The sequence below is a fragment of the Hydra vulgaris genome, chromosome 07, assembly GCF_038396675.1.
Source record: "Hydra vulgaris chromosome 07, alternate assembly HydraT2T_AEP".
NCBI classification, from domain to species: Eukaryota; Metazoa; Cnidaria; class Hydrozoa; order Anthoathecata; family Hydridae; genus Hydra; species Hydra vulgaris.
In genome coordinates, this window is record NC_088926.1 from 18,580,098 (window position 1) to 18,605,771 (window position 25,674).

The 25,674-nt window shown below is 28.0% G+C and overlaps 2 protein-coding genes across 3 annotated transcripts in view; one reads left to right on the plus strand and one right to left on the minus strand.

Annotated features, from left to right (window-relative positions):
* The window catches only part of LOC100198602 (1-phosphatidylinositol 4,5-bisphosphate phosphodiesterase zeta-1), a 73,097-nt gene that overhangs the window by 41,798 nt on the left and 5,625 nt on the right, over positions 1 to 25,674 (plus strand). For both annotated transcript variants that reach the window (XM_065801272.1, XM_065801273.1), the window contains exons 4-15: positions 6,455 to 6,646; positions 6,856 to 7,022; positions 7,617 to 7,741; positions 8,207 to 8,273; positions 16,348 to 16,426; positions 16,865 to 16,982; positions 17,817 to 17,902; positions 19,403 to 19,523; positions 19,645 to 19,730; positions 19,947 to 20,029; positions 20,589 to 20,672; positions 25,165 to 25,249. In XM_065801272.1, coding sequence (XP_065657344.1) covers positions 6,455 to 6,646; positions 6,856 to 7,022; positions 7,617 to 7,741; positions 8,207 to 8,273; positions 16,348 to 16,426; positions 16,865 to 16,982; positions 17,817 to 17,902; positions 19,403 to 19,523; positions 19,645 to 19,730; positions 19,947 to 20,029; positions 20,589 to 20,672; positions 25,165 to 25,249 — 1,293 coding nt within the window. The remainder of the gene's footprint in view (positions 1 to 6,454; positions 6,647 to 6,855; positions 7,023 to 7,616; positions 7,742 to 8,206; positions 8,274 to 16,347; positions 16,427 to 16,864; positions 16,983 to 17,816; positions 17,903 to 19,402; positions 19,524 to 19,644; positions 19,731 to 19,946; positions 20,030 to 20,588; positions 20,673 to 25,164; positions 25,250 to 25,674) is intronic.
* On the minus strand, positions 1,163 to 3,668 carry LOC136082333 (uncharacterized). The gene is made up of 2 exons (XM_065801271.1): positions 3,312 to 3,668; positions 1,163 to 3,210 (listed from the first exon to the last, which is right to left on the minus strand). Exons 1-2 carry the CDS (start codon positions 3,553 to 3,555, stop codon positions 2,141 to 2,143), a joined length of 1,314 nt encoding a protein of 437 aa, XP_065657343.1. The 5' UTR covers positions 3,556 to 3,668; the 3' UTR covers positions 1,163 to 2,140.

Here is a 25,674-nt window from a genome sequence, read left to right on the forward strand (position 1 = left end):
ATTCCATGCCAAGTGGTGCAAAGGTCCCTTATGGACCATCTCAGATTTTATTGAAATTTTTTGATTTTGTACATATATATGTTAAAAGCATGTTTTAAAAATTTTAGATCAATATCTAATATGGTTCTTGAGAAAACGCTAATTAAGTAGTGGGCTATTTTGCATAAAATTTCACTCTACAAGAAAAAAGGGTTTTTTCATCATTTTTAACAGCCAATAACTTTTGAACAAGTTAGTTTTATACTTCAATTATTATAAGATAGCAAGTGTGCTGTGTATACTTTGAAAAAAGAAAAAAATATTATTTCTGGCATCTTAACTTTTTCCATAATGGCGGGCTAAAGTTGATTTTTTTGTTTTAAGAATAAGTTTTTTTGTGATTTTAAAGACCTTAATCTTAAAAACTAGTTACAAAGTTAATACAAATCAAATTGCCTGCTGATCTACATGTGGTGGATAAACATTTTTAAAAAAATCAGTTGATTAAAGAGATGCATTCAAAAGTTATAGGTCTCCAAAATGAGTCAGATCGAGATTTTCGTAAAATTGATCTGTGATGCAAAGCATCTGTTACCTAAGATGGCACTTTTTTTTTTTTATAAAATTTTTTATACGCATCAATTAAAGACTGTTAATTAATAAAAACCAAAAAAATTAATGGGCGCTTATTTATAACCCCCAAAAGGTAGTCTCTAAAAGTCAGGTAAATTTTCCATAAAATTCTGAAATTGACATAATAAATAAATGCATTGAATTATATAATGTTATTTATTATGAAATATCAATTAAAAAATATCAATGCTTAAAGCCTTTTAATCCCTTTAGATAAAGAACTTTTAAATCCCAATAGATAAAGTCCCCTCCCCTCTGTCCCCTCCCCTCTTTATAATACAATAATTTTTTTAATGAAAAACAAACAAAATGTTTTTAAGAAAATAAACAAAAATAATAAAATTTACAAAAAGTTAAATTTCTCAAATAATAAAATAATCTCATTGATTTCTTTTAAGTCAATACTATAAAATCTTCCACTGTTTGACTGGACTATAAGAGATTGCACTTTGCATAAAATATGCATTAGAGGTACCCAACAAAGATCATCTCTGCATGGCCACGTAAACTTGTTACATAAAGACTTTTTCATGAATTTCATATTAAGATCTTGATGCTCTTCTGAAGTACTAAGAATATTTCCTAAATACCATTGAGCATCGTAAACGCAGGCCACATATTCTCCTGGTGAGTAACTAGAAATTTTATTAATATAAATTCTGCAAGTAGAAAAATCCACATTAGTGCAAATAATATCAAATGAGACTCTTCTTATTTTTATTGAGGTAAGTGACATTGGGATAAAACTGTGGTGGTTTCCTGTCCCAGGTATTGTCGAACAAGAACGATATCTCTCTTCCAAATTGAAGTTTGTAGTATGTGTTTCTATTGAAACTTTGTCAACAAAAAAAAAAGATATTCCTTTGACGTGTTGAATACACCAGCTGTACATTTTGCTTGGTGTGTCAATAGGATCGTTTAGTCATTGTAGAATGGCTCGTGCAGCAAGACATTTCACTGTTCCACCAACACCATCACAAGGGCTTTTACCATGCGATGTTGCAAAAAAGTGCCACTCTGCAGTCATGTCAAAATCGTGTTTATGGTAGCATAAGTTGATAAGATTTTTGTAATTTTTATATTGTGATGCAGCTCCATCACTAAAATAGATAATGTGTTCAAATGTTTGTAATTGTTTAAGTTTATCAATAACATTACCGATAAAGCAATGAACAGCATCTGTTCCATTTTTCAGATGATCTGATATAACACAATAACTTTGACTATCAAGTTTTCCATCTTTTATAAAATACGCAACAAAGGGGTGCACAGTTGCTTGGCTGTTATTCCAGTGAAAACCTTGCACTGCATCCTGTATTAGAAAACTATAGTTTTCTGCAAAGTCAAGAAGAACCAAAGCTTGATTTTCTTTTAAATTAGTTTTCAAATGTTGGTAGTAGGTGGCTTGACTTTTTGATATAAAATGATGCACTCGTAAACTATCTAACTGTTCATAAACCATTTCAATAAATTCATCTAAAGGTAGAGTTGCTGGTACTAAAGTACATTGGTAATTTGATTTTTGCCATTAATAAAAGTTAACTTCACTAATTTCTTTTTCTGTAAACAAAGTGTCAATGTAGTCTAACAAAACCTTTTTAGCAGGACATTTATCGCAGCTATGCAGCATACAATCTCTATTTTCAATGCTACAAACCATTAATTTTAATAAGATTTTGTAATCAGAAATTCCAGGAATTTTCTGTACAAGGAGCTTTACATTTTGATGGTACTGGCAAACACAAACTGCATGCAGACCAGAAGCACCACCCACAGGAATGCACCACTTGGGCCTTAGCTCACAAAATTTTGAAAATCCAACTTTAAGATAATTATATTTCTTTTTAAACTCAATATGTAGCTCTTTCATATTGACTAGTAGAAGGCGCTTTTGGATATGTTGCTTTTTACTATCTACTTTAACTGAAACAAACTCTTTTTTTCCTGGACAAACCCTTGAATATTCATCGCATTCGTAGAAATGAACAACCTCTGTAATTACATCTTCGCTTAGTTTTCTACCCGATTTTGGAGAAGGTTTTGATAGTATTCCACTTTTTTTACTTAATTTTCTGGCTTGTACTACAGATCTTTTTGAAGTAAAAAAAAACTTCTGAGTTTTCTCTATTGACCAACTGTCTGGAGTGAGTGTAAGAAGTGTGATTTTTTCAGAATTTGACAATGTTTTTTCAAATTTTGACTTAATTTGAGTCATAATATTGTCTAAATCTGTGTTTGTTTTTTTCAAACATTTTTTTGAGGGTGATTCAATTCCACAAAGTGCAGCTATTTCTAAACCTAGCACATTGGCAACAGCCTTTTGTGTATGAGCTCTTACGCTATCAATTTTACGCTTTCCATATGCAACTCTATCTTTTTTTGAAACAAGTTTTAGAGGTGAGCATCCAAAACTTGCAATACTTGAATTAAGATCTTCTTTTAATGTATGGTTGTCAACATAAATTTCTTTTTCTTGGAGTTCATTTTCTTTTGTATTATGTTTGCAATTCAGAACTTTTCTGCAACTAGTGCAAATTTTTTGACCAGGTATTAAACCAAAATCTTTGACATATGAAAGACTGAAAACTCTAAGAGAATCTAAAAAATAACGGAAATAATTGTTAAATATATTTTTTTTAATTTATTTAGTGTTATTAAGGTATTTTTATTAAATTAAGATATTAAATATTGAAACTTACTTTTCACATTTTTTGCGTGCTTGTTCAACGGATTACAACAATACCTGCGATGTTCATTCTCATACCTCGACAAGTAAACTTTCTCGTGATAGCTACAAATAAAATCTATGGGATTTATTTTGCTTCTCAAAGAAATAAGCTCTTGGTTTAATTTAGACAGTTCTTGGTAGCGTTTACTTTTTTTAGATAGATAGCACTGTTCATTTAATGCTTTACCAATACAGCAAGTAGAAAGCTCAGGCATATTACTTATTATTAATTAGTTCTAAAATACAACAATTTATTTGGTTTTATTAGTACTTTTTAGATTGACATACTAGTAATATAGAATTAAATGAAACAATAGCTAAACTTTTAAAAAGTAATAATTTTTTATGGAAAATTTACCTGACTTTTAGAGACTACCTTTTGGGGGTTATAAATAAGCGCCCATTAATTTTTTTGGTTTTTATTAATTAACAGTCTTTAATTGATGCGTATAAAAAATTTTATAAAAAAAAAAAAGTGCCATCTTAGGTAACAGATGCTTTGCATCACAGATCAATTTTACGAAAATCTCGATCTGACTCATTTTGGAGACCTATAACTTTTGAATGCATCTCTTTAATCAACTGATTTTTTTAAAAATGTTTATCCACCACATGTAGATCAGCAGGCAATTTGATTTGTATTAACTTTGTAACTAGTTTTTAAGATTAAGGTCTTTAAAATCACAAAAAAACTTATTCTTAAAACAAAAAAATCAACTTTAGCCCGCCATTATGGAAAAAGTTAAGATGCCAGAAATAATATTTTTTTCTTTTTTCAAAGTATACACAGCACACTTGCTATCTTATAATAATTGAAGTATAAAACTAACTTGTTCAAAAGTTATTGGCTGTTAAAAATGATGAAAAAACCCTTTTTTCTTGTAGAGTGAAATTTTATGCAAAATAGCCCACTACTTAAATAGCGTTTTCTCAAGAACCATATTAGATATTGATCTAAAATTTTTAAAACATGCTTTTAACATATATATGTACAAAATCAAAAAATTTCAATAAAATCTGAGATGGTCCATGAGGGACCTCATTAAAATTTGCACCACTTGGCATGGAATGACCCTTATATTAAAACTTCAAGAACTGTAAAGTTCTGTCCTCGTTCTTTTGTTGTTTCTCATCTATATCTTTCTTACGATCCTACATCTAAAGTGGCTCTAATTGCTGACGACACACAATATACTCTTGTCTTAACAAGAAGTCATCACTCTTCAATTATATAAAACAGGCAGCAAAACTCATTTTTAGAACGAAATAAGCTTTGCTGCCAGTTTAATATAATTATCATAATATTGTTGATATTCTTATAATGATGAATAGCAACACTTTTAAAGAGTCCTCTATATAACGTCTACTCGAATTATCATTCACTACTGATCTTTGGTGGAGACTATATATACAATTCATTGCAAAGTTAGCATCTACTTAGTTTGCAATCGAAACTCTTTCTACTTTAACTCATGTTCAAAACTTTTATTCATCAAATTTCTTCTCTCTTACTTTGAGACTCTCGTCTTCATGTTTTTCTGACTCAAAAAATATTTTTATGAAAAAATTTTAGGAAAATATATATTCTTATATTATATTTTATTGTATTACGTTCTTTATTTTCTGGTAACTTAAATGCATATCATAGTAAATTGAATGAGATTATAGAATATAGATTGAAATAAATCACCTGCTATATAGGATAATGTTTATGATATGTTAATACCTAAGGTATATGCACAGGTACTGCATGTTAGTTATGCTAGAGAATTCAGATAAAATTTGGTTATTTAAAAAGTATTTAAGAAAAGTTCAAAATTGTTTTCTTTATTTTATTGACAGATTCTTTTAGCATATATTTATATATATATATATATATATATATATATATATATATATATATATATATATATATATATATATATATATATATATATATATATATATATATATATATATATATACATATATATTAAATTCCTTTATTTTAAGGCTGTATTGTCTTTAAATAGGCTCTAACTTGCACAATTATACCTTATAATTTATAAAGTAACTCATTTTCTTTTTTTTTCTATTGTATTTTATTTTTATTGGCTGACAAATTTAGATTTAAATTTTTTGTAATTTTTAGGTCAAAAACAACACAATTTTTTTTTTAATTAAAACAAATTCAAACAATAACTAGCACTATATTTAGATTTGCTGATTTTTATTTTAATGATAATTTGTTTTTTGTTTTTTTTAATTTTTTTAAATTGATAAAGTATAAGTATATGCATTTTAACTCTAAATATAATTTTAAAAGATTTTGAGCTAAAAAAAAAATTTAATTTAAAAATTTTACAATGAATTCTGGCCAGAAATCATCAGTAAATCCAAAGTTTGCTAAGATACATTATGGATACTTCATTAAGAATCAAGGTACCCATATTGTTTTATAATTAAAGCTTTAAGAAAACCCTGGATTAATAGAAAAGAAAAAATGTAAGATATGTTATTTTAAAAATGTTTTGATATCTATTTTATAAATAGGGGTAATGAAGAACGCCAGCACTTATAAAGTTAGTATAAGTGTGTAGGTTTGTGCTTTTCACTTTAATCTAATTAGGTGCTCTTTCATTACTGCAACATTTTTAGAAAGCATCTTAACCATTTCAAAATAGGTAACGCTTTATTGAGAAAAATTATTTTAAAATGTTTTCTTTTCTATGTTGATCAAACAATAGTTATTTAACACAGTTACTTTGTGAATTGTGCAGATATTCATAATTTTTTTAAGTCTGATGTTCATTTTTTAAAGCAATGTTTGTGCTTTTTGGATACCTCATGGTTAAATATTTTTTTAATCACTTTTTATTTTTACTGACAAAAAAAAAGTAAAAAAGTCTCTCAGATAAATGATTAAACCATTTTTACAACATTTTTTTTCTTATTTGTACCATCTTGCGTTACAACTTACTTTGACAGCTTTTGCTTTTGCATATTGTCTTATTGCAATTCAGACCTAACTTGTTTCTGTTTTTTGTTGTTGTTCAAGTATTTTTTTGCTTTAGACACTTTCTATTTAAAATTTTTAAATGAAAAGTTTCAAAAACAAATATTGGTTTATTTTAGTCTTAATTTCAAACATTGATGATATAAATGTTGCTGAATCTATCGAAACAAAACTTTGTTTTAAGAAGAAACTTCTTCATCAGTTTATTATTTCATATAAAGATGAAGAAAATAATGCACATCAAATAGGATTTTTTGTAGAAGATCAAAACCAATTGAAACTTTGGGCTTCAGGTCTTCAATATTTATCAGGTAAACATTAAAATAATCAATAGTTAACCATTGTTAAAAAACATATTGTTTTTTTTTAGTATTGTTTAACATAAATGACAAATATATGATAAAGATTTATATTTAATGCTGTATATTTAGTAACTGCTGTATATTTAGTAGATTTATAACCAGCAGTAGTAAACAGTGTAATAGAATTTTATTTTATTAAAACTTTTGTTTGTTTTTAGATAAGTTTAAAAAACCAGAAGATCCAATTGTTGATGATTGGTTACGTGAGGCATATTTTGCTGCTGATATCAACAAGAATAGTTTGCTTGGTTTAAAAGAAATCAATCAGATGTTTAATTCCTTAAACATATTTAAAGAAAACTCTGATATTAAGCTTAAATTTCAAGTATGTTTTTTCAAATAAGTAAAAAACAGTAGTATGAATAGAAAAAAATATTTCTTTGTAACTTTATTATGTTTTTATTAATTTTTATATAATAAATAGTTTTTATTATTATTATTTTTTTTGCCCAAATCAACTTAATCCTATTCTATTGTGTGTCCATTAGTATGGAATGGGATTATATTTGGGTATTACACTGACTATATTATATATTTTGATATAAATATGTAAATATAATAAATGTATTATAATATTAAATTAATGAAAATTTTTCAGATTTTTTATTTAATTAATTTATACAAAAAATAATGTTTTGAATATTTAAGTTGGTTTTTCTTGTTAATAAAAAAGGTGTTTTATCATTTTTGAAACAATACTTAAATGTATAACAACATTTTTATAAATTTATAACCTAATTATTTTATATTAATTATTGAAAATTTTAGTTGTTTATTTTTATCTTTCACAAAGTTATAAAATGAAACAGACGTCAAATAATAAACTGCAATAGCAAAGTTTAAGTTAGTTCAAAGTTGGTTACTTTTGAATTAATTAGTAACATAGTAGTTTACAATTGCTTTTCTTTATTAAAAATAGGAATGCTGTAGTGAAGGTAAAAATAATGAGAATGCACAGTTGTCACGAACCGAGTTTGCAAAGTTTTTTAAGTTCTTTTCATTTGATAGTAATGAAGTTTCGAGCATCATAAAGAATTATGGAAGGTATTATAACTATTATAATATGTTTTTAACTGTTGCGTTCTGCTTACATCTCTTTTTTAATTTTTATATTTTAATTTATTACATTTAACTTTCTGCTTTTTATTTTTTCATTGTTATTTTGGGTACATTGTGCTTACATCTCTTAATTGCTACTTAAAGTGATAAGTCGATGGATGACTAGTTATTATCCTACTCACTAAATTAAATGTTTTCTATTTGTTTACAATTTTAATTTTTATTTTATTAGATGGTTTTTTTTGATTAAGGTTTTTGTACTTTTTGTTGGTCACCCTGTTACTCCAATAAATTCTTAAAAGTATTAAAACGAGTTCAGTAGAAGTACTTGTAGCAATCTTTGGATTATTATTTGTATTCCTGATAATTTCTAATTAGTAGATTTTAAGTTATGTTCTGATCAATGGATTTTAACAGTTTACCGTAATATCAAACTTGCTGTTTATTTAGAACAATATATGGTAAAATTTGCCTGAATGCAGAATCTCTACAGAAATTTTTGGCTAAAGTACAACAGGTTAAAAACCATCATTATTTACATTACATTTATATTATTGTTGTATGCTATTGTTTTTGTCTTATAAAACAATCAATAAATAATAGAAACTGTTATTTGTACTATTTTATATTGTAACTACATTTGTTTGTTTATAACATTTTAGTTAATTTGTAAATATTTTGTCAAGTTATGTCACAAATTACACCATGTCTACAGCTACCAAATCAGTCTACCATCTTTGATTGCAAAATGCTTAAATGATTATAATTTCTAAAATTTCAAATTTATTTTTGAAAGTTTAAATTACTTATGTAGCAACTGTTATGAAGTTGCACTAATTTAATGCATATATCCAGTATAACTGTCCTACTTGAAGGGGGTGCGTTAATAGCACATGGGGCAAATTTTAATGGCACGTAATAGAAAGCAAATTGAGATAATATTAGGCAAAATTAATGTCAAATGAAATAGAAAAGTTAAAAATTGATATTATGTAAAATTTTTCAACAGTATTGTTACCTAACATAACCAAAAAACTAAAACTCAAAAATGTTGAAATTAGCAAAAGACTTGAGAGTTTTAATGATGTATGCTGTATCAAAATAGAATGCAGGCAAGTTGTTATATAACAAAAATACTGAAAAAGAAACTACATATTCCTCAATTTGCAGGGAGTTTTATAATTAAAAAAAACAAGCAATTAAAGATGAAGAACATAGTTTAAGTCAACCAAAACTTTAAATGATGTTTAAAGTTTGTTTGACTTGATGAAAATAATTTTGACTAAATGAAAATAATTTAAATAAAATAATAGTTAAAATCAATGGTAATTCTAAAATTAATAAGAATCAATCCAATGAGAAAAATTATAACAATCTTAAACAATATCCATCCAAAATCATTTACTGCCTGCTTTAACGTTAGACTAATTAACAACAAATTACCAACTACACAAAAAATTATTATCAGTATTTAGCTAAATAAAACTTCATCAGATTTTTATTTTTAAATGGCAATCTTTTAAAATAATTTTGGCATGAATATGATAGCAAAGTTGGCAGTTTTACATCTTGAAATTTCAAAAGAACTTCTAATAATTTTGCATCTGTCCAAATTTATGTCCAAATTGCATTGTTACAGGAGTAATTATGAATAGGAAAACTCTATTGCAAACTACTTAAGGAATTGTTTTCAATGTGTTTGTATTGGTAACTTGTATTCCAACACCATTCTTATAAAGAGTAGAACACATCTGTTTATCTTTAAACTATCTTAGGACCTATTTTATTTTATATTTTTATAAATAATCTTTCCTTTGTGGATGGTGATTATGGTACCAAACTGTTGCAGGCAACAGCAAATTGTGTTAAGCAAAAAAGAAATAGTGCACACCTTGTCAATACTTGAAAAAAATTTTAAGGAATGGTTATATAATTGTCAGCTTAATAAAACTACATATAAATATTTTAGTTTTTACACTAATAGTCCTTTACACTATGGAAAGAATTTTTTGCCTTTAAATTTGTGCTCTATGAATATTTGTAACTGTCAAATCTATTGAGTATTGACTAACATGATTATTAGTATTGACTCTGTTATGATTTAACAAGAAGTTGAATTCTGATAACTACTCTTATATTGCTGGAAAAACTAATTCTCGTGTTTTCTTTTGAAGTTTGAAAAAAAAACTAACAATTTTCATTGTTTGATAAGAGTCTACATATATATATATATATATATATATATATATATATATATATATATATATATATATATATATATATATATATATATATATATATATATATATATATATATATATATATATATATATATACATATGTATATATGTATATATATACCTGTAAAGAATAACCAAATTAATTATGTTGGCACAAAAGAGCTATAATTATACTAGTCTATAACAAAATACTTTAAGTATATATGGTATAATACACAGCGTATATGTATCCATAAATATATTGATAATATTATATATGTATATCACATTATCATAACATTCACCCTCCTCTTAAAAGTCTTCAAGTGTAAAACTTTATAGGTTAAGTTTTTCTAGCCTTAAGAAATTCGTGAAGATCTACAAGAAAGAATGTTTATTTGCCTTTAGGATTCATTTTTTTTCTAGTTCCTTTTCGGAGATTAAAAGAATTTTATTGCTACCATTAGGAGTTGGGGGATAGTTATCAATGGCTGTTACTTCTAAATTGTTGTTTGATGTTTGCATTATAGGACTTGTTCCAATGAGAGCCAGCTTTTTTTTTTTTTTTTTTTTTAAACATCTTCGCTTCCAACAAGGCTGCAAGCAGCCACTAATTAAAGTTGGAAGTTACTGAAAGAGAAAAGATGAAGATTGTAGAGCAAGATAACGATTGACAGACGACTTAAAAGATTGCAAATTATATGAGTTAGGAAAGCAAGATGAAGGAAGCGAATTCCAAAGAGCTGATGTTTGAGGAAAAAAACTAGACAAATAAGTGTTTTTGGAGCACTTAGGAACAGTCACAGGAAAAGGATGACACTTAATTAAATGACGAGTAACACGAGAATGAATTTTAGTAGATGGCACAAGAGACGCTAGCTCTTTAGAGCAGTGCCCATTATAGTATTTGTAGAAAAGAGAAAGAGAAGCAACATTACGACGATGTGATAATGGTTGGAGGTTGGCTGCAAGAGCAGGTCCAACTATGTTTGCACTGCGTTTTTGCACCTTGTCTAAAAGAGAAAGGGCATCATTAGAAGAACCGCCCCAGATATGGCAACAATATTCCATACAAGGCCGGATTTAAGATTTATAGAGATAGAGAATAGAATCCGAAGTAAGAAAGTGACGAACTCGATAAAGAGATGCAACCTTAGCAGATGCTAATTTTGCAACTGATTTGATGTACGGTTTCCAAGAAAGATTGGAAGTAAAAGTTAATCCTAGAAGATGAAGAGTAGGTGACTCATAGAGTACATCACCGCTCATAAGTATAGGAAGATCTAAATTATTGCGATAACGATTGGCTGAAAAAAATTGAGTTTTATCTGAATTAAAGTTCACCAGCCACTGTGAGCCCCATGCTGTAGCAGAAGTAAGATTCTTTTCAAGCTCAAATGCCCCCTCCAAGCAATCAGAGGGTGTTGGTTTTTTATCACGACAAGAATAAATGGTAGTGTCATCAGCAAACAATGCCACCCTAGATGAGAGAACATCTGGAAGATTGTTAATGTAGATTAAAAAGAGTATAGGGCCAAGGATAGAACCTTGAGGAACCCCTGAAGTTACAGAATAAGAAAAAGAGTGTTGTCCATCAAGGACAACTTTTATGCTACGATTGGAAAGGAAGGATTCGATGATCTTAAAGATGTTGCCGGATACACCATAAGAAGAAAGCTTATGGAGAAGACCAGCATGCCAAACTTTATCAAAAGCTTTTGAAATGTCGAGAGCGATGGCCTTAACCTCTCCACCTTTATCTAATGCACGATAAATCCTGTCGGTTATTACTGTTAACAAATCAGCTGTAGAACGAGGAGATCGAAATCCATATTGATGGTCAGAAAGTAAGTGATTAGATTCAAGATGAGAAATTAAGTGTTTGTTAATTAAAGATTCAAAAACTATGCTTATGATAGGAAGAAGACTTATGGGACGGTAGTTAGACGAATCAGATCGCTCTCCAGAATTTTTGAAGATAGGGATAACAGATGCCGCTTTCCAGCAGGCTGGAAAACATAACTCTGATAAGCACTTGTTGAATAGTTTTGAGAGTATAGACTAATTTTTGAGATGAGATACAAGATTTCATGACCTAAGAATAGGGGGTTTTGGCATTAGACAAAACCTTTTTACAATTGTTTCTAGCAGTAATAAACAGACGCCTGTTTCCTGGAGAATTGTTTTGCTGATAAATATGGAAATAACAGTTTCGATTGGCAATCACAGCAGCACAGTGTGAAGAAAACCATGGAGGAGAGTGAGGCTTGACCTGGAATCGTCGAGAGTTTATGAAAGATTCCATGCCAGCCTGAATCCACGAAGTTATGTAAGAAGCACATTTGTCGACAGGAAGATGAAAGATTTCTACCCAAGGGCCATCACGAAGAAAATCACGGAAAGAATCCCAGTCAGCTTTACTGTAGTTGTAAGAGGTTCGATAATAAGGGGATTCAGGTGATGAAGAAGAATGAGATATTAGTTTTAGAGAGATCAAACTGTGATCAGATGCCCCTAAGGGTGAATGTGGAGAAACTGAGCACTGACTAGGATCAGAAACAAGACATAAGTTGAGTAGAGAAGGTAAATGGTTCGGGTTGTCTGGAAAGTGAGCTGGAAAGTTGACAATTTGAGTTAGGGATTGAGAAAGGCAAAAGTTGTGGGCTTTAATGCCTGTCGAATCACTGACTCTAGAGCCAAGCCATTCAGAGTGGTGAGCATTAAAGTCACCGACAACAACTATATTAGCTGATGGATAAAGAGAGAGGGCTTGGTCAATATGATCAGAAATAACGTCAAAAAGTGTGCAGTCTTGAGATGAAGGAGAGCGATATAGAACAAAGAGAAAAGCAATAGAGTGAAGTGGTGCTAAACCAAAGCACATAAAAGAATAGTCTGTGGATTCAAACCTAGTTTCACGACAAATGGGTGAATTCTTACGAATGTAAATGCCCAGGCCAAGCATGTGACTATTGGAGTCTTTACGAATTAGAGGAAGATAACCATCAACACTAAGATCACAAGATGAGACAGCTGAACTCAAATCAGTCTCACAAAGATCAAGTAGGTCTGGTGAACTTTGCAAGAGATAAGACTCAACAGAAGAAAAGTTACTTCGAAGACCACGAATATTAGTGAATGATAGGTTTAGAGAACTTGGTGATGATGGTGGTTTTTTGTGTTTTATAGTTTTTGGTACTTTATTCATTTTAAAATTAGATTGAAGAACTTGACTCAAAGCATAGATTGTACTTAGAACACTGTTTAATAGCCCAAGCAATTGTCTCATTACTACTAATAAACCTTAAGCCGTAACAAAGGGCTCCAAATGTGGCCTCCGCAATGCACACCAAAAGTACAAACAGGGACACCATCCATGCACAACATGGCACTGTTAATACTTTGATATTTTTCAGCTGTTGATGGAATCAGCCTCTCTGAAAGCTACCACAGAGTTCGGGAAACCTGACTACCAGCCAGCCTCAGAACCATAAAACTGAGTTTTAGAGCTGTACCCTCATTAGGAGATAATAGAATGAGTTGCCTAGTCATAAAAACAGAGACACAAGCAAAACCCATGCATTGAGTCAAGAAGATCCAGCATTCAACATCCTAAACTGGAAACAATGTATTAAAAATAGATCTGCGCCAGCCTAATAGATGAAGAAGGGGTGCGAGGCTGGTCAACAGATAGAAACTGTTTACCCCATTAAGTCTTTGCCTAGGAGGCCTTCTACAAGACAGTAGCTGGGTGCATTTAACATCTGCCCAAGATGAGTATTTTTATCGAGACACCATCTATAGCCTTTACTCAACCAAGAGCCCCAAGGCAGGGGGTGTTTTAAATCGGAGTTGGCATCTCCTAGCCTTTGCCTAAAAAGGCGTATCCTACAAGGCAGCAGGACATGAAGCAGATTGTACTGGGTTACATGTTACCAGTAGCAGGATAACCTGATCGGACAGGATAACCTGATCAATCAGAGTGAGCATAGCTAGGCATACCAAACATGAAAAAAAGATCAGCTAAACAGTTTATTATTGTCTGAGTTGTCTTTTTATTTACCACTAAGACCTGGGCATACCAAGGTGAATTTAGCAACCGTGGTGCAGTGGTTAGAGCTTGCTTTAGAAGCAGGACATATTTTCGCGTCCCGATAAGGAAGGAGGCGTGAACTTCCTAGTTAAATGCACTTCCAAGGTGCTCTGTGACAAGACCGTTAGGTCTTCTTGGGGCACCTAAATATCAAAATTTAAAAAAAAATTACTTCGCTCTATTATTCCTTCTTGGACCAGACGGTGAATTTCATATTTAATAAATCCTTTATTTCTTTTAGAATAATTGAGAATAACATCTAAATTGAGTAGAGCCACAAGTTTATTGTTAATGAAACTTTTGTTTGTACTCCCACTATCAATTAAAGCTCTTGCTTCATACTTATCATTAATAATGATGTTATAACAGACTCTGAAGAGAGAGTTTGCTGAAGCTGATATGGTGGCACAGAAGTAATCATCATCAATTTTAGGAATAGCAGCAGAAATATTAAATGATCTGCAAAGTTTTTCAAAATGACCAGTCTTTTTACATTTGTGATAGACAGCTTCATGAGCAGGGCATTTAGTACGTGGATGCCTTATATTTCCAAAAAACCAGCACAATTGTTTTGATTTTACTGTAGCAGATTATCAATAAAACTATCAATCCACAACTGATTATCAGTCGTGGATTGTTTTTGTAAAGATGATTTGATCTCCTGAATTGAGGCAATGATAGGTATGGGCAATTGTGAGTATAAGTTAGAGTTTTGTTGGGCCATATCTAAAGATCTAGCTTAGTCAAAGGCTGATGAAAGGTCTAATGTCTTATTTTCTAGTAAATGCTGGCGTATAATGTTGGAGAGTAAGCCGTAAATAAATGCTTCGCAAATCATTTCAGATTTATATTGCTCAGCACACACAGTAGTGAACTTTCAGTCCTTAGATAAATTTTTAAGTTCATTTAGGAATTGATCTATTGATTCACTTGGTTTTTGCTTCCGTGTTGAAAAAATGTGTCTGGCAAATATTTCATTCTTTGGTTTTATGTAAATAGACTCGAGAATCGAGAATACTTGTTGCTTGTTCAAACTCATCAAACTCTGATATGAATTCATAGACATTAGGTTCAATATGGTTTATAAGGAGATTAAGCTTGATGGAGTTATCATCAACTGTACTTGCAAAATTGTAAAATGTTCTTAACCAATGGTTGTATGTTTTTACTGCATCTGGTGAGTTTAGATCTATACCAAGTCTGATAGACTTTGAATAGTTTCATGAATCGTTCCATTTTTGTTTCATTTCATAATAATATTTAAGCTCTTTTGATTGTAAAGAATGACCAAATTAATTATTTTGGCTCAAAAGAGCTATAATTACACTAGTCAATAACAAAATAATAAAATACATAAAGTATATATAATATAATACAAAATGTATATGTATACATAAATATATTGATAATTATGTATATGTATATCACAATAACATAACAATACCGTATATATATATTCAAACTGTTTCAGAATTTTTTTACTTAGTGTGGAATCCATATCTTATAAAAGATATATGTGGGATAGCAAAGGTTTAGAAATATTTTGTTAAAATAAATATTTTTGTCTGCAAAAGATGTCATAATTCTTATAAATATTATTATTATTTTAGTTGTTGTTGTTGTTGGATGTTCTAAAAGTGCTGTGATTATAACTTTAAATAGGTATCTGACACTAAATACACTAAATAGAAAGCCTGGAAGTGCTCTTCTGGAACTTCTGGAACTTCTCTCAACAACTTGAACATTAACAAAAAAAAAAGATATATATAAGTTGTTAAAAAACTAAATCTACAACTTTTGATGTTGTAGATTTAGTTCAGGTTTTTTAACAACATTTAAAATTATCCAAAAACTTGTTTTTTATAATATTTTTCTGAGTTTTTTACATTTGTTTCTCACAATATAACAAGATATCAAGCCTATAAACTTATTCAACATAACAGATGTAATAATGATACATGCAGATTTTTCTTTCCCCAAAGAATGATTTAGATACAAAATTCCCTTATCATATCATCTACTCATTTTTCTTTTCTTTGTTCAAATTAAATTTTAAAAAGTACGACATTCAGCATAACTGTGTACTATATTAACCTGTCTTGATGTTGCCTAAGAGTAATTTTGATGTTACTAGTTTTACCAATTTGAATTTTGCATTTAAATAAAAAAAAAATTAGGTAATAATAATAAAAATATTCTAATTGCTCAACTAAGTTTTGTAAAATTTTATTTCTGCGATTTTTTTTTTGTAAATTAAAAATTGTTTTTTATGTTATTAGCAAAAGTTAAGTTTAAATGAATGCAAGAAGTTAATTACAAAATACGATGAAAACAAAGGCTCTTTCCTTTCAGCTGAAGGTATTTATAAGTTCACGTAGTTATATAAAAAATATTTATATATCTCCTAAGTATATATATATCTGCCCATATACAACTATATATATATATATGCACACATACAATTATATATATATATATATATATATATATATATATATATATATATATATATATATACATACATATATATACATATATATATATATATATATATATATATATATATATATATATATATATATATATATATATATATATGTATATATATGTATGTATATATATATATATATATATATATAATTGTATGTGTGCATATATATATATAGTTGTATATGTGCAGATATATATATACTTAGGAAAATATATAAATATTATATATATATATATATATATATATATATATATATATATATATATATATATATATATATATATCATACATAAAATCTTTTTTAGGAGTAATAAGAATGTTAATCTCTGAGGATAATGACATTCTTGAGCCAATACATAAAAATATTCATCAAGATATGACACGACCTTTAACTGATTATTTTATCAACTCATCTCACAACACGTAAGTAAAGTAAAGTTTAAGCAAAATAAAACAATTTTGAAGAAGTGTGTGCTTATTTCATTAGTTGTTTTTTTAAACAGTTTAAAATATTTTAATTCAAAACTTATTAAGGAGTTTTCATTGCTATACAGAGTTTATACCAAAATATGAATATGAACATTTTTTAGATCTTTAAAGTGATCTTTCTTTTTTGACAACTTGGAGCATGCACTGGCTGTTGAATTTTAATCCTAAAAAAAAAGTTGTTTAATCCTAACGGCTATCATAATATTGTTGGTAACTCCTATAATGAATTACAATTCATTGCAATGTAAGCATCTGCTAATGTTGCTTAACTTTGTTCCCTCTCCCTCTGCTCCCCATTTCTTACTCCCATTTCTATTCTTTACCCTCAGTAACTCTCTTATTTATTCTTATATGAAACACTCTTATCATATTTGGGCTAGTTGTTCTGATTAGGCCCTCTTTTAAACAAGGTTCTAAAATGCATTTGAAGTTGGATTTCCTCTAGATGCTAAGCTTAAGCCTCTGCTCCATTGATGTAAGGTTGCATCACTTTCACTTTTCTTAAATTGTTACCATAGCTACTACTCAAGCGAGTGATGCAACTCTCAATGTGACTCTTCACTTATTTACAATTTATTCACAATTTATTTTTGGTTGTTTATCTATTAACTCTTAAGAAATAACTTTAAAGTTATCATTATAAAGAAATAACTTGGAAGTTATCTATTAACTCTTTCACTCAGACAACTTCTCTTCATCTTTAAATAGTTATATTTTGAAGAATCAAGTTTTTATTTGGCAATATTATTCAAATTTTTTTTTATATAGCTATTTGTTAAGTGATCAACTTGTGGGCATGTCCAGCACTAAAGCATATGACAATGCTTTAAAAAAAGGGTGTAAAACTTTGGAGTGTGAGTATATTTTATTAAATTTTATCATATATAGTTAAAAACATTTATTGTTTAATACAAGTGTTTTTATATGAGTGATTCTAATATCTTTTTATTAATTTTCTATTTGTATTTTTAAAAAAAAACACCAACATCAATAAAAAACACAAATGACTTTGCAGACATGCTTTAAGCATTTTTGAAAAAATATGTATGTGGCATAATCAAATTTTTTATTTTTTTATTTTTATTTTTTTGCCAAAATGGAGGTGTTTAAAACTCCTGTAAAGTTTTTAAACTCCAGAAAATTTTACTGCAAATCAGCGGCAAAAACTTTGTTTTTCTTATGTAATAATTGTTTGGTTTTTTCACAAACATTTAATTGCAAAACCTCAATTTATGTTAGATGGCTTAAATGTAATTAAGTATGCAGTAGGGTTATGGTTTTTTGGTTCCCCAGAATTCTTGGTTCTTTTCTACCTCAAAATTTATGATATTAAAATTTATTACGATATCAAAATTTACAACTTTTTTTTCTTAAAAACATTGTAAAAAACTTATTGCTACAAAATTTCATGTAAAATGACTGTATCAATTTTTGTTCAAAAATATTGTTTTTTGTATAATTTTAAGTAATTATATTATCAATTTATAACCAAATAACTTATGACTTATAATTTTTATTTATAACCATTATTATTTCTGAAATCTCTATGAAGTTCTGGATTTTTTTGAGTCTTAAGTCAATATGCTTTTGAACACAAAAAAAGTCAATTCTACCCACATATAATATATCGATTTAGAAATTAATAAAAGGTCATTGAGCATGACCATTTTCAAAAATGTGAATAATATCAATGATTTTTTAGTTACTTTTAAACCAATGTTTATCTATTTTTATACCAGAAACAGAGGATAACTTAAAAGATAACAAAATGTCATAACTCTAATGCACAAAGCTTAAATAGAATTGCATAGATTAAGGGACATTAAAAACTGAAAAAAAGGTCACATTAAAGAAAAAAAAAATTATGATTTACAATGCTTAAGAATATTTTTTATAATTGTGGCATCCAGAAATACTGACAGATGATTCCAGATATACTAGAGGTAATAAATATTTCTTAAAACAATATTAAATTAATGAAAAAACTTCTACTATATTCAAAAAGTGCTTGTAAATATGAATCTTAATTATTCAAAAAATCACCAGGCATTTTAATTTACTATCTATTTATAAAATTATTTCTGACAAACTAAATCACCTGTCTTGTGTCATCAATAAATATCCCCCTTCCTCACCCACTTACCAATACCTAAGTATGGGTTTAAAATAAAAAAATTTTCAACATTTAAAGTTATAATTTATCAATATTTTTATAATCCCTTTTTTTGAATTTCATTATTTCAAATTATTTAATGTTAACTATATGCTGAAAGTTACCAAAATAAAAAACACCAAAAAACCATGACCTGGACGACTCTCAATAATCTAGTAACAATAACAATCTTTTATTTTAGTGGACTGTTATGATGGTGAAAACAATGAACCAATTGTATACCATGGTTTTACTTTAACATCTAAAGTACTTTTCAAGGATATAATTGATACTATTGCATTTGGTGCATTTTTACAGTCAGAGTATGTAATAATTAAAAAAACATATACAAATTATGTGTTTCAATTATATTAAATTAGGTATTTCTTAATAAGATGAATTTGTTTTTGAATTGTTTAGTATTTTGATTTCTTTTTATTTTAGTTATCCAGTAATTTTATCTTTTGAAAATCATTGTTCACCTGAGCAACAGATTGTCATGGCACAACATTTAAAAGAAAAACTAGGAAGTATGTTAATCAAATAATTCATTTTTTAAAAATGGTAGTTTGTTAAAATAGTAGCTCATCAAATTTGATTGATGTAATACATAGCATCTGATATCCAAAAGTTAAAAAGTTTTATTTCACTCTTTTTAGGACAAAAATTTATTTTTAGAACAAAAACTATATATAAACAATGTAATTTATTTTCACTGTATTGCACATTTACACTTTTTTTCATAGACATGCTGTTTGCTGAAGATCCTGATTTAAATCAATCAAAGCTCCCCTCTCCAGAAGCATTAAAAAGAAAAATTTTCATAAAGGTTTATTATGATCTTAATTATTATAACATATTGTTGCTTAAAGTACATTATCATTTTATATTTGCAAAAAAAAACATAAATAGGTGTTAAAAATGAATATTGTAAAACCTGTTAAAATAAAATACCTATTAAACCTATTAAAATAAAACCTATAAAAATAAAAAATATTATAAAACGTTTTTTTTCCTCTCTTTAAATCAAAATAAAGCTTCTCTTTTCAGAAACATTAAATGATCATATTCCTATACGACATTTTTGTAATTTCCAACTTACTAAACTTATGCACTTGCGAAATTTGTTAACCTGCTGTTGGATGTAAAAATATTTCTCCGAAATGTCCCTGGTAGCACCTTACTCAACTTTCTAGTTGAGCACAGTACTATCAGTCACTGAGGTACTACCAGAAAAAATACAAAGTACTTCTTTTGGTCTATTCTTTAATATGTCTAATTCAAGTCTTGTTGCTCAGCAATTATTTTTATTACACATGTATATTTAAAGTATAAAGATGTTATCTACAAAAATATGAGGATTAAAAAAAAATTTATTTACTTTTTAGGCAAAGAAACGAAGTCAAAATGCAGAAACTGATGAAGATGCAGTTGATGCAAGCATCAAGAAACGTCAATCAAAAATAAAGCAGGTACTAATAAGTTTTTTTTGACATGTGTGTCATGTGTCATAAAACTGCAAAAAAAAAATGGCATGACAATAGCAATCTATCAATTTAGTTATTTTATCAAAGTGTATTTTAAACATTCGACTATAAAAAAAAACTAGCTGGATGATTAATTCAATTATTTTCCTTTCCTTTATCTTATATCTTTTTACTACAAATATCTTTCACTTTTTACCATCAACTTTTTTTAATCTTTCACCATTAAATCATCCATCTAATATCTTTTTAGTTTAACTCATGTAATTCAAATCCTCAAATTAGATTTTTTAGGTCAAATTAGGTAGAATTACAATTTTTACAGTAGAGTTTACAGTTTTCAAATTATATAAGTTTAATCCTTAATATTAAACCATTTTATAAGGTTGAAGAATTCATTCAATTTAAATGATCTTTCAGATTATAGAAGTTCGAATTACGAGAGTTCGATTTCTTTTTTTTGATTTTTTGTCGACCTTTCAATCTTTTTTTCGACCTTTCAATCTTCTTTTCAACCTTTCGATCTTTTTTTCGATTTTTTTTTTTTTGTATAAGCCAATATCATGAATTATGCCAGTTATACCAAAGCTGGCTTGAAAAAAATTTTATGGTGGCTTAAAATTTTTAAAGCTTTCCTAAAAAAATATTGTGAATTATGCCAAAGTTATAAGCTGGCTTAAAAAATTTTTTTAATTTTAAATTAATAAAAAATATTAATTTATTTACTTTTTACTAATTAATAATTTAGAAATTTAACAAATTATTAGTTAAAAAATAATATTTGATATTTAGTAATTAATATTTGATAATACTTGAAAAACTAAATCTTAATTTTTAAAGCTTAAAAATCAAGTACGCAAAAAATGAAAGTATGCAAAAAAATATTTTTATATTTTTTAAAAACTTTTTTATTTACATTATATTTATGTAATTTATTTGAATTGATTTAAATAAAATTTAAATTAGTATAATTAAAACAGGTTTTTAAAACTTTTTAACATAATTTAAAAGTTTAAAAGTTTTAAATTTAACTTAATTGTTTATTTCGTTTTTTAATACTCAATTTTTTATTTCTTCTTAAACCTGTCTTTTTAATTTTTTTTTAAACTAGTTTACTTCCAATAGGGCTGCAAGCAACTACTATTTAAGAGTTACCAGATAACAAATAATATTTTTAAAATGCAAGAAAATGATTGACAAGACACTTGAAAAACTGTAAATTGTATGAGCCAGGAAAACATGACAGTAGAGAATTGTGATGTTCAAAGTAAAAAAAAAAAATGAAAACAAATTTTTAGAGCATGAAGATACTGATACAGTAAAAGTATGCAACTTTGCTGAATGGCAAGTCACAAAAGAATGAGTTTTGGTTTATGAAACAAAAAATAATAGCTTATTTGAGCAGATGCCATGGTGGTGATGGTGGTATTTGAGCAGCAGCCCATGGTGGTATTTGTACAAAAAAGAAAAAAAACATTATGACAATATGACAGAGGCTCAAGCTTGGAAACTGAAAATTTTTGGACCTTGTTTAGAAGAGAAAGATCTTAACTATGCTGCCCATTGAATGCACAAATAAATCTTCCTGTTATAATAGTTAATAAATTACCAGAGGATTGAAGTCTGCATTAAAACCAGAGGATCGAAGTCTGCATTAAAACAAGAGGATTGAAGTCTGCATTAAAACCAGAGGATCGAAGTCTGCATTAAAACCAGAGGATCGAAATCTGCATTAAAACCAGAGGATTGAAGCCTGCATTAAAACCAGAGGATTGAAGTCTGCATTAAAACCAGAGGATTGAAGTCTGCATTTAAACCAGAGGATCGAAGTCTGCATTAAAACCAGAGGATCAAAGTCTGCATTAAATGTCAGAGATTAAGCTTATAATGAGTTTAATAATTAAAGATTTTTGCTAATAGAAGTGATTTGATGATGATCAGTATGATTGCAGGGTTCTTCAGAGTTTTTAAAATTTTGATCCACAGACGCTATTTTCAAGCAGAAAACAAGATCAGTTGAGCTCTTGCCTCATTTAGAAAGTATTGAAGGGAGTCCTGAAAACACCTTTGCAAGACTGTGATAGGAATGTTGTTCTTATCAAAAAACGAGTTTAATTGAGTACTAACTTGAGCAATAGATGCTGTAGTGATTTAGATGTCTAACAACGAGTTAACCTGTTTTTCTGGGATGACAAGTGTGTGGTTTTTAGATGAATTTGAGGAGAGTACTTTGCAAATAGTTCTGCCTTTTTTTCAAAGAAATAATAAAGTTGGACCAACATATGAGAGAAAATGTTAGATTTACCAATCAGTTAAAATTTGGTGAATTTGGTGAAAGATAAGATTTGACTGTATTATAATATTCATTGTATGAAAAGTTGTTTCAAAGATCACAAATGTTTTTTAAAGATAGGTTGAAGCAATTAGGTGGTAGTGATGGTTTTTTTATATTTATTATTTTAGATACTTTATTAATTTTTTAAATTCTTAGAAAACTTGACTTATTCATAGATAGTGCCTCCTAAGCAATGAGCTATGCAGTTACCTTAGTCCCCCTCAGTCTCAGTCCCCCTAATTAACTCAAAGTCATTGCAAAGAGCTCCTAATGTAACCTCAACAAGATACACCACATGGTACTATTAATACTCTATTTTTTTACAAATGTTGATGAAATCAGTCTCTTTATACAGAGTTTAAAACTCTATTACCACCTAAACTTAAAAGCCGTTAGAGCTGTACCCTCAGGAGATAAGATTAGAAGTTGAATAACCACCATAAAAGAAGCACAAGCAAAAGCTCATGAGTAGTGTCAAGAAGATCCAACATTTATCATTCTAGACAGGAAACTATGTAACACAGATTTACATCTATTCTAGCCTGATAATGAAGAAGGGGTGCAAAGTTGGTCAAAAGAACTTTTCTGCATACCCCTAAACTCTTTGCTTTTGAGATTTTTTTCAAGGCAGTGTCTGAATGCAGTTAACATCTGCCCAAGATAAGTATTTTTATTGAGACACCCTTTACTCATCCAGAAACCTTAAGTCATAGGTATTTTAAGTCAGAGTTAACTTTTCCTTGTCTTTGTTTAAGCAAGCAAATTTTACGAGGCAGCAGGTTATTCATGGGTTACTAATTCTACATGGGGCAGGTTATACTGGATTACATGTTACCAGTAGCAGGGTAATCATGATAATCCTTAACCAGTAATATGTTGATCATGATGGTCCTGAGTTTACTTTTGTAGATTTTTTTTGACTCACATGTAAATGATGTAAATTACTTAAAACTCAAATTTTCTGATAATGTAAGTTATAAATAAACAATTTTTAATCAGCATTAAAAAAGATACAAGAATGTAGTTATTGTTTGCTTTGCTGTTTGATTTGTTTTCTTGACATTTCTTTTTTAAGTATTATGCATCATGCTTTCAATAATGTTATATTGAAGGATTTTTTTATATAATATAACCATGTGCAGTTGAAACCTTGAAAAGTACACTCTCATCTCTGGCAGTAAAGCAAATGTTAGATCAAGACATGTGATCATGGTGACCAGATGTTGCATCTCCTCCAGCTTTGTATGTAAGTTGTAATGCACATCTTAAGCATGTATCCTATATTTATCCAAGTTCAAGTCGGCTAAATTTGTAAAAAAAATCTACTGTTGCAGTCTACAAGGTTCTCTGTATTCTACTTTGCCTAGATCTTGTTTATATGTTATACTTTTGTTTATATGTTAACAGTTACCACTTTAGTTGAGAGTGCTTTAGTTGAGAGTGCTTGATAAGTTGTCATTTTTCCACTTTAATTTATAGTGTTCAAAAGTTATTCTTTGAAGACACCCAGCATTCATCCATGATAAAGTTATAATTAGTTCAATAGTATATGTTGACATCAGGTGAATTCAGGACATTAAAGATGATGTTTTCAAAGAAATAAACAATTTTAGTATAAACCAATTGTATATAATAATAATAAAAATAAAATAGTTATACAGTTAAAATGACTAATTTATATAAGTTTTAAGCTGTATAATTTAAAAATATTTTTTGTTATTTATATCCAATATACATTTTTAATGCAAAAACATTCAGAGCTAAAGATTCTAAAGTTGTTCTGATTAGTTATTTTTTACCTTTTTTTAATTTCTGGTTTATTATTTATACTTTTTTAAATAATAATATGGGAGGATACTTTTAAAAAAATATTGAGGGTGATTTTTTACAATTTTATTTATAATTCTATAAATGCTACTATTGTAAATTTCTGTAAAAACTGTTTTTTTTTTTTTTTTTTTTTTTGAAAAACCAAAACTATATTAAGAATGGAATGATGTTTTGCTACCTATATATGTTTTTTATAGTAACATTCATTCTGATAGGCAATGCATAAAGTACTTAATTTAATTTTAAATAATTAAAGTAAAATTTTTTTTTAAGGTTCATTAATATTTAATTTAAATATGAAATTGTTATTTATAGAAAATTAATGTAGCTGAAGAATTCTCTAACATTATAAACTATGTTGAATCCATTACTTTTAAGTCGTTGGAGCAGGGCCTTGCTTGTAAGCATTTTAAATATTTTTTTATATATATCGTAGGTATACAAGGGAAATGCAAGTCCATTTTTGACAGTATGGAGTTATTTATACCACTATTTAGTATTTCAAATTCTCTATTGTTTGATATACCACACAAATTTAATAAATCAATTATTAAGATTTTTTATTGCGCAAAAATTTATTATTTTAACGCATTTTTTACGCAAAAGCTTATTTTTATTTTATTTTTATTTGTTCAAAATGATGATTTTGAACTAACTTGTATACCGACGATATTTAAAAGTAAATATATATATATATATATATATATATATATATATATATATATATATATATATATATATATATATATATATATATATATATATATATATATATATATATATATATATATATATACAGGGTGCGGAAAAAGTTCCCATACAAAA

Bases quoted from the DNA above. Each gene is read 5' to 3' on its own strand.
- LOC136082333 (XM_065801271.1), bottom strand. From the start codon at position 3,555: ATGCCTGAGCTTTCTACTTGCTGTATTGGTAAAGCATTAAATGAACAG. The intron at 3,211-3,311 runs GTAAGTTTCAAT...GTTATTTTTTAG, and splicing joins GCACGCAAAAAATGTGAAAA to ATTCTCTTAGAGTTTTCAGT.